Source organism: Salmo trutta, unplaced genomic scaffold (genome assembly GCF_901001165.1).
Source record: "Salmo trutta unplaced genomic scaffold, fSalTru1.1, whole genome shotgun sequence".
Classification (NCBI taxonomy): Eukaryota; Metazoa; Chordata; class Actinopteri; order Salmoniformes; family Salmonidae; genus Salmo; species Salmo trutta.
In genome coordinates, this window is record NW_021823258.1 from 1,456,781 (window position 1) to 1,466,780 (window position 10,000).

Genomic DNA, 10,000 nt, shown 5'->3' on the forward strand with positions numbered 1-10,000 from the left:
CTGGCTGCGACACAGCCCGGGATCAAACCCGGATCTGTAGTGATGCCTCAAACACTGCGATGCAGTGCCTTAGACCGCTGCACCACTCAGGAGGTCCCCTTATAAAATACATTTGATTGATTGATTGATAATATGTGAGAGAAAGTAGGCCAAGTCAGTGCGTACCCTGTCCAGTCTGGCATCGTCGCCCGCTCTCGAAGGAGAAGAGGTTGGAGTCGTAACCGTAGCGACGCAGACAGAGGTAAGGCCACTTGACAGTGTCACGTTTCCTGGTGTGGAGGATAAGCTCCTCCTCTGTCAGCTCCATCAAGCCTGAGCCCAATCATTACCATCGTCATCCACATTTATCACCTTGAGAGAGAGACAGAGAGGGTGAGAGAAAGAGGGTGAGAGAGAGAGGGTGAGAGAGAAAGAGGGTGGGGGGAGAAGAGAATAGCGAGAGAGACAGAGACGAGAGGGTGAGAGAGAGAGGGTGAGAGAGAGAGGGTGAGAGAGAGAGGGTGAGAGAGCGTAAGAGACAGGTGTAGAGAGGAGAGAGTGTGAGAAGGGGGAGAAAGAGGCATGGAAGAGAGAGAGGGGGGCATAGAGAGAGAGAGAGGGGGGCATAGAGAGAGAGAGAGGGGGGCATAGAGAGAGAGAGGGGGCATAGAGAGAGAGAGAGAGAGAGGGGGGCATAGAGAGAGAGAGAGAGGGGGGCATAGAGAGAGAGAGGGGGGCATAGAGAGAGAGAGGGGGGGCATAGAGAGAGAGAGAGGGGCATAGAGAGAGAGAGAGAGAGGGGGCATAGAGAGAGAGAGGGGGCATAGAGAGAGAGAGAGAGAGGGGCATAGAGAGAGAGAGGGGGGGCATAGAGAGAGAGAGGGGGCATAAGAGAGAGAGAGAGAGAGGGGGGGGGGCATAGAGAGAGAGAGAGGGGGGCATAGAGAGAGAGAGAGGGGGGCATAGAGAGAGAGAGAGAGGGGGCATAGAGAGAGAGAGGGGGGCATAGAGAGAGAGAGAGAGGGGGCATAGAGAGAGAGAGGGGGGCATAGAGAGAGAGAGAGAGGGGGCATAGAGAGAGAGAGAGAGGGGGGCATAGAGAGAGAGAGAGGGGCATAGAGAGAGAGAGAGGGGGCATAGAGAGAGAGAGAGAGGGGGGCATAGAGAGAGAGAGAGAGGGGGCATAGAGAGAGAGAGAGGGGGCATAGAGAGAGAGAGGGGGGCATAGAGAGAGAGAGAGAGGGGGCATAGAGAGAGAGAGAGGGGGCAAGAGAAGAGAGAGAGGGGGGCATAGAGGATGAGAGGAGAGGGGGGCATAGAGAGAGAGAGAGGGGGGCATAGAGAGAGAGAGAGGGGGGCATAGAGAGAGAGAGAGGGGGGCATAGAGAGAGAGAGAGAGAGAGAGAGGGGGCATAGAGAGAGAGAGAGAGGGGCATAGAGATTGAGAGAGGGGGGATAGAGACGAGAGAGAGAGGGGGGATAGAGAGAGGAGAGAGAGGGGGCAATAGAGAGATATAGAGAGAGGGGGCATGAGATAGAGAGAGGGCATAGAGAGAGAGAGCGGGGCATTGAGAGAGAGAGAGGGGGGGCATAGAGAGAGAGAGAGGGGGGGCATAGAGAGAGAGAGAGAGAGAGGGGGCATAGAGAGAGAGAGGGCATAGAGAGAGAGAGAGAGAGAGGGGGCATAGAGAGAGACACACACACAGAACAGATGAGAAAACCATCAGTGAAACGAGTCTGTGATAAACATTGAGAAAATCTAGGTCTCAATTTGGGATGGATGTGACAAGACACTTAAAAGTCATATTACACTTTGTGAAGAAAGACCCTGATGTATCTATCCATGTGATCTCAGTTGACCCTCTACACTCCACACAGCCATGTACAGCACAGTGTTAGCAGTAGCACTAGCATCAGGTCTACAGCACAGTGTTAGCAGTAGCACTAGCATCAGGTCTACAGCACAGTGTTAGCAGTAGCACTAGCATCAGGTCTACAGCACAGTGTTAGCAGTAGCACTAGCATCAGGTCTACAGCACAGTGTTAGGAGTAGCACTAGCATCAGGTCTACAGCACAGTGTTAGCAGTAAGCACTAGCATCAGGTCTACAGCACAGTGTTAGCAGTAGCACTAGCATCAGGTCTACAGCACAGTGTTAGGAGTAGCACTAGCATCAGGTCTACAGCACAGTGTTAGCAGTAGCACTAGCATCAGGTCTACAGCACAGTGTTAGCAGTAGCACTAGCATCAGGTCGACAGCACAGTGTTAGCAGTAGCACTAGCATCAGGTCGACAGCACAGTGTTAGCAGTAGCACTAGCATCAGGTCTACAGCAGTGTTAGCAGTAGCACTAGCATCAGGTCTACAGCACAGTGTTAGCAGTAGCACTAGCATCAGGTCGACAGCACAGTGTTAGCAGTAGCACTAGCATCAGGTCGACAGCACAGTGTTAGCAGTAGCACTAGCATCAGGTCTACAGCAGTGTTAGCAGTAGCACTAGCATCAGGTCTACAGCACAGTGTTAGCAGTAGCACTAGCATCAGGTCTACAGGACAGTGTTAGCAGTAGCACTAGCATCAGGTCTACAGCACAGTGTTAGCAGTAGCACTAGCATCAGGTCTACAGCACAGTGTTAGCAGTAGCACTAGCATCAGGTCTAGACAAAAGCAGCTATGTCGCAGGCAGAGGGCCAGAGTCAGGCTGACTGGTTAATGATTTGACATATCAGAAACAACCAGACCAGTCATCTGTTGCTATATTACTGGTATCACATGACCCTACCTAGCTGGCCATTAAAGCCAAGCTGTGTCTGGTCTGACTAACAGTACAGTACCTGTCTGTACACATACTATACTGCAGACACAGTCTGTCTAGCTGTCCTTGTGGAAGCCCTGGATAGAACACTACCACCCTATAACCCGAGGTAGAAATGATCCTTTACCACAGGGAGGAGGAGGGAGGGACAGACAGAGAGAGGGGGGGGGGGAGAGACAGAAAGGTGGGGGAGAGAGACAGAGAGAGGAGGGGGAGGGAGAGACAGAGAGGAGGGGGAGGGAGAGACAGAGAGGAGGGGAGGGAGAGACAACAGAGAGGAGGGGAGGGAGAGACAGAGAGGAGGGGGAGGGAGGGAGAGACGGAAGGGGGAGACAGACAGAGACAGGCTATGTGCCCACTGCCCACAAAATGATGTGAAAACTGAGCTGCACTTCCTAACCTCCTGCCAAATGTATGACCATATTAGAGACACATATTTCCCTCAGATTACACAGATCCACAAAGAATTTGAAAACAAACACAATTTTGATAAACTCCCATATCTACTGGGTGAAATATCACAGTGTGACATCACAGCAGCAAGATGTGTGACCTGTTGCCACAAGAAAAGGTCAACCAGTGAAGAACAAACACCATTGTAAATACAACCCATATTTATGTTTATTTATTTTCCCTTTTGTACTTTAACAGAGGGAGGGAGGAGGCAGCGGGGAGGGAGGGAGGAGGCAGCGGGAGGGAGGGAGGAGGGCAGCGGGAGGGAGGGGGCAGAGGGAGGGAGGAGGCAGCGGGAGGGAGGAGGCAGCGGGAGGGAGGAGGCAGAGGGAGGAGGCAGCGAGAGGGAGGGGGCAGAGGGAGGGAGGGGGCAGAGGGAGGGAGGGGGCAGAGGGAGGGAGGGGGCAGCGGGAGAGAGGAGGCAGAGGGAGGGAGGAGGCAGAGGGAGGGAGGGGGCAGAGGGAGGGAGGGGGCAGAGGGAGGGAGGGGGCAGAGGGAGGGGAGGGGGGCAGAGGGAGGGAGGAGGCAGCGGGAGAGAGGAGGCAGAGGGAGGGAGGAGGCAGCGGGAGGGAGGAGGCAGCGGAAGAGAGAGTGACAGAGAGGAAAAAGAGAAGGGAACTCACCTTGAATTTGCTCTGATGCTTATCAGGGATGGAGTCTTTGTCAGGACAGCTACAGTAGCTTCCCATGGCTTGTTCAGAACACCATCTGATCTCTACAGGACAGAGGAGAGACAACACATTATCACTCAGACTGGAACGGCAACCTGGACAAGCTGACACTGACTAGCACTGGAACCTTTACCATCACATGGCTGCATTTCAGATCAAACAGATATCAAGACAAATTAACAGCATGGTACTTGCAATGCCAGGGTTGTAGGTTCGATTCCCATGGGGGACCAGTACGGGGAAAAGTAGGAAAATGTATGAACTCACTACTGTAAGTATTTTTTTTTTTTTTACACATTTGCCTTTGGATGATGCTGTACTTCCCCATAACGGCCAGCAGAGGGCAGGCTGTAGTAACGCCACCACACAAACTCCCTTCTATCCAGGATCTATCCACCAGTCTCTCTCCAGTCCCCTATATCTAACCACTACTAGTCGCTCTCTAGTCCCCTATATCTAACCACTACTAGTCTCTCTCTAGTCCCCTATATCTAACCACTACTAGTCCCCTATATCTAACCACTACTAGTCCCCTATATCTAACCACTACTAGTCCCCTATATCTAACCACTACTAGTCTCCCTCTAGTCCCCTATATCTAACCACTACTAGTCTCTCTCTAGTCCCCTATATCTAACCACTACTAGTCCCCTATATCTAACCACTACTAGTCTCTCTAGTCCCCTATATCTAACCACTACTAGTCTCCCTCTAGTCCCCTATATCTAACCACTACTAGTCCCCTATATCTAACCACTACTAGTCTCTCTAGTCCCCTATATCTAACCACTACTAGCCCCCTATATCTAACCACTACTAGTCTCTCTAGTCCCCTATATCTAACCACTACTAGTCTCTCTAGTCCCCTATATCTAACCACTACTAGTCTCTCTCTCGTCCCCTATATCTAACCACTACTAGTCCCCTATATCTAACCACTACTAGTCTCTCTCTAGTCCCCTATATCTAACCCACTATAGTCTCTCTCTAGTCCCCTATATCTAACCACTACTAGTCTCTCTCTAGTCCCCTATATCTAACCACTACTAGTCCCCTATATCTAACCACTACTAGTCTCTCTCTAGTCCCCTATATCTAACCACTACTAGTCTCCCTCTAGTCCCCTATATCTAACCACTACTAGTCCTCTATATCTAACCACTACTAGTCTCTCTCTAGTCCCCTATATCTAACCACTACTAGTCTCTCTGTAGTCCCCTATATCTAACTACTACTAGTCTCTCTAGTCCCCTATATCTAACCACTACTAGTCTCTCTAGTCCCCTATATCTAACCACTACTAGTCCCCTATATCTAACCACTACTAGTCTCTCTCTAGTCCCCTATATCTAACCACTACTAGTCTCTCTCTAGTCCCCTATATCTAACCACTACTAGTCTCTCTCTAGTCCCCTATATACTACTAGCCCTATATCTAACCACTACTAGTCTCTCTCTAGTCCCCTATATCTAACCACTACTAGTCTCTCTCTAGTCCCCTATATCTAACCACTACTAGTCCCCTATATCTAACCACTACTAGTCTCTCTCTAGTCCCCTATATCTAACCACTACTAGTCCCCTATATCTAACCACTACTAGTCTCTCTCTAGTCCCTATATCCAGTCCCAACTAGTTGCTGACATTGACATACAGCACACAGGCCTAACCTATATGCAGTATCCATCAATGTTCCAGGTGCCCTCCCCAGCGCTGGGTCCTGAGTCACACCTTCTCACCCTGTCCTCATCATGGCATGTCCTCATCATGGCATGTCCTCATCATGGCCTGTCCTCATCATGGTCCTCTCACATCAGCCTACAGAGGAGAGAGAGACAGAGATTCAATATTGGTATTAATGCTTTGTCATTCAAATGCACTCAACCACGCTACAGATGACAGTACATCAGAGAGGACTCCAACACACTACAGATGACAGTACATTAGTAGAGATGACTCCAACACACTACAGATGACAGTACATTAGTAGAGAGGACTCCAACACACTACAGATGACAGTACATTAGTAGAGATGACTCCAACACACTACAGATGACAGTACATTAGTAGAGAGGACTCCAACACACTACAGATGACAGTACATTAGTAGAGATGACTCCAACACACTACAGATGACAGTACATTAGTAGAGAGGACTCCAACACACTACAGATGACAGTACATTAGTAGAGAGGACTCCAACACACTACAGATGACAGTACATTAGTAGAGAGGACTCCAACACACTACAGATGACAGTACATTAGTAGAGATGACTCCAACACACTACAGATGACAGTACATTAGTAGAGATGACTCCAACACACTACAGATGACAGTACATTAGTAGAGAGGACTCCAACACACTACAGATGACAGTACATTAGTAAGAATGACTCCAAACACTATAAGATGACAGTACATTAGTAGGTAGGACTCCAACACACTACAGATGACAGTACATTAGTAGAGATGACTCCAACACACTACTAGATGACAGTACATTAGTAGAGATGACTCCAACACACTATAGATGACAGTACATTAGAGATGACTCCTAACACACTACAGATGACAGTACATTAGAGAGGACTCCAACACACTACAGATGACAGTACATTAGTAGAGATGACTCCAACACACTACAGATGACAGTACATTAGTAGAGATGACTCCAACACACTACAGATGACAGTACATTAGAGAGGACTCCAACACACTACAGATGACAGTACATTAGTAGAGAGGACTCAACACCTACAGATGACAGTACATTAGTAGAGATGACTCCACACACTACAGACGACAGTACATTAGTAGAGATGACTCCAACACACTACAGATGACAGTACATTAGTAGAGAGGACTCCAACACACTACAGATGACAGTACATTAGTAGAGAGACTCCTACCACACTACAGATGACAGTTACATTAGTAGAGATGACTCCAACACACTACAGATGACAGTACATTAGTAGAGATGACTCCAACACACTACAGATGACAGTACATTAGTAGAGAGGACTCCAACACACTACAGATGACAGTACATTAGTAGAGGACTCCAACACACTACAGATGACAGTACATTAGTAGAGAGGACTCCAACACACTACAGATGCAGTACATTAGTAGAGAGGACTCCAACACACTACAGATGACAGTACATTAGTAGAGAGGACTCCAACACACTACAGATGACAGTACATTAGTAGAGAGGACTCCAACACACTACAGATGACAGTACATTAGTAGAGAGGACTCCAACACACTACAGATGACAGTACATTAGTAGAGAGGACTCCAACACACTACAGATGACAGTACATTAGAGAGGACTCCAAACACTACAGATGACAGTACATTAGTAGAGAGGACTCCAACACACTACAGATGACAGTACATTAGTAGAGATGACTCCAACACACTACAGATGACAGTACATTAGTAGAGAGGACTCCAACACACTACAGATGACAGTACATTAGTAGAGAGGACTCCAACACACTACAGATGACAGTACATTAGTAGAGAGGACTCCAACACACTACAGATGACAGTACATTAGTAGAGAGGACTCCAACACACTACAGATGACAGTACATTAGTAGAGAGGACTCCAACACACTACAGATGACAGTACATTAGTAGAGAGGACTCCAACACACTACAGATGACAGTACATTAGTAGAGATGACTCCAACACACTACAGATGACAGTACATTAGTAGAGATGACTCCAACACACTACAGATGACAGTACATTAGTAGAGATGACTCCAACACACTACAGATGACAGTACATTAGTAGAGAGGACTCCAACACACTACAGATGACAGTACATCAGAGAGGACTCCAACACACTACAGATGACAGTACATTAGTAGAGAGGACTCCAACACACTACAGATGACAGTACATTAGTAGAGAGGACTCCAACACACTACAGATGACAGTACATCAGAGAGGACTCCAACACACTACAGATGACAGTACATTAGAGATGACTCCAACACACTACAGATGACAGTACATTAGTAGAGATGACTCCAACACACTACAGATGACAGTACATTAGTAGAGATGACTCCAACACACTACAGATGACAGTACATTAGTAGAGAGGACTCCAACACACTACAGATGACAGTACATTAGTAGAGATGACTCCAACACACTACAGATGACAGTACATTAGTAGAGATGACTCCAACACACTACAGATGACAGTACATTAGTAGAGAGGACTCCAACACACTACAGATGACAGTACATTAGTAGAGAGGACTCCAACACACTACAGATCAGGCTGAGAGTAGTGAGTAAAGCATGGATGCTGCAATTACTACAGTGCTTTACAAAGAGAGAGAGAGAGAGAGACAGAGAGACAGAGAGACAGAGACACACAGAGACACACAGAGAAAGAGAGAGAGACAGAGAGAGAGACACACAGAGACACACAGAGAGATGAAGTCCCCTCACAGAACCCTACTCTGTCTTGACACTGCGCTACATGCCAGGTAATAGAGAATAAAAGACAAGATGACAGTGAAGAGGAGGTGTGCTGCAGGTGAAAAGTGGAGGGTGGGGGCAATACAAATGAAGAAATATACAGACTGGGTGGACTATGGGGGCTGACTGACTGGCTGACTGACTGACTGACTGACTGGCTGACTGGCTGACACCTGAGCGACGGGTAGAGAGTATTAACCAGATAAATGGGGCGTCAAGATTGTGTGTGTGTGTGCATACGTGTGTGCTTGTGAGTGGTACGTGTGTATGGGTGCGTGTGTGTGTGTGTGTGTGTGTGTGTGTGTGTGTGTGTGTGTGTGTGTGTCACACCAGACTAATTAGATTGGGAGGCTCCAGGCTATATCTGCCTACTCAATCTTTCATAAAACAGAAAAGAATCTGCCTAAGGCGGACATTGTGTCTTCCTGCCATCCTTCAGCACTCTGAGGCAAACGCACAGAGAACCTCTAGCTCCATATTAGAACCTACACACGGACGGAGAACCTCTAGCTCCATATTAGAACCTACACACGGACGGAGAACCTCTAGCTCCATATTAGAACCTACACACGGACGGAGAACCTCTAGCTCCATATTAGAACCTACACACGGACGGAGAACCTCTAGCTCCATATTAGAACCTACACACGGACGGAGAACCTCTAGCTCCATATTAGAACCTACACACGGACGGAGAACCTCTAGCTCCATATTAGAACCTACACACGGACGGAGAACCTCTAGCTCCATATTAGAACCTACACACGGATGGAGAACCTCTAGCTCCATATTAGAACCTACACACGGACGGAGAACCTCTAGCTCCATATTAGAACCTACACACAGACGGAGAACCTCTAGCTCCATATTAGAACCTACACACGGAGAACCTCTAGCTCCATATTAGAACCTACATTTGAAAGGAACCTACTTTCAGAAATAGGTTGTAGAGGCAGTCTCTCTGCTTACAGAAAGGCCTCGGACACATTAGGGATTGATAATACATACACACAAAAAAATATCTAATTCGACACAACCCAACAATGGACAGTTAAAAATCTGTTTATTTGATATGATACAACAAGATGATTTAGGATTTGAAGATGCAATGATTTACTGGAACACAGTGAAATGAGTGACTAGCTCCATGATGCAGCCTAGCTCCGCCCAGCTATCCGGTAACCTGGTTCCATCAAGGTCTCAGGTTACCCAGCCTAGCTCCGCCCAGCTATCAGGTAACCCGGTTCCATCAAGGTCTCAGGTTACCCAGCCTAGCTCCGCCCAGCTATCAGCTAACCTGGTTCCATCAAGGTCTCAGGTTACCCAGCCTAGCTCCGCCCAGCTATCAGGTAACCCGGTTCCATCAAGGTCTCAGGTTACCCAGCCTAGCTCCGCCCAGCTATCAGGTAACCCGGTTCCATCAAGGTCTCAGGTTACCCAGCCTAGCTCCGCCCAGCTATCAGCTAACCTGGTTCCATCAAGGTCTCAGGTTACCCAGCCTAGCTCCGCCCAGCTTTCAGGTAACCCGGTTCCATCAAGGTCTGAGGTTACCCAGCCTAGCTCCGCC

The 10,000-nt window shown here is 48.1% G+C and overlaps 1 protein-coding gene across 1 annotated transcript in view; it reads right to left on the reverse strand.

Annotated features, from left to right (window-relative positions):
- The window catches only part of LOC115189952 (fibroblast growth factor receptor substrate 2-like), an 11,903-nt gene extending 6,186 nt beyond the window's left edge, over positions 1-5,717 (reverse strand). Inside the window, 4 exon segments of the mRNA XM_029748477.1 lie at positions 166-324; positions 327-351; positions 3,870-3,961; positions 5,649-5,717. Coding sequence (XP_029604337.1) covers positions 166-324; positions 327-351; positions 3,870-3,935 — 250 coding nt within the window. The 5' untranslated portion in view covers positions 3,936-3,961; positions 5,649-5,717.
- Between the last annotated feature and the right edge of the window lie 4,283 nt (positions 5,718-10,000).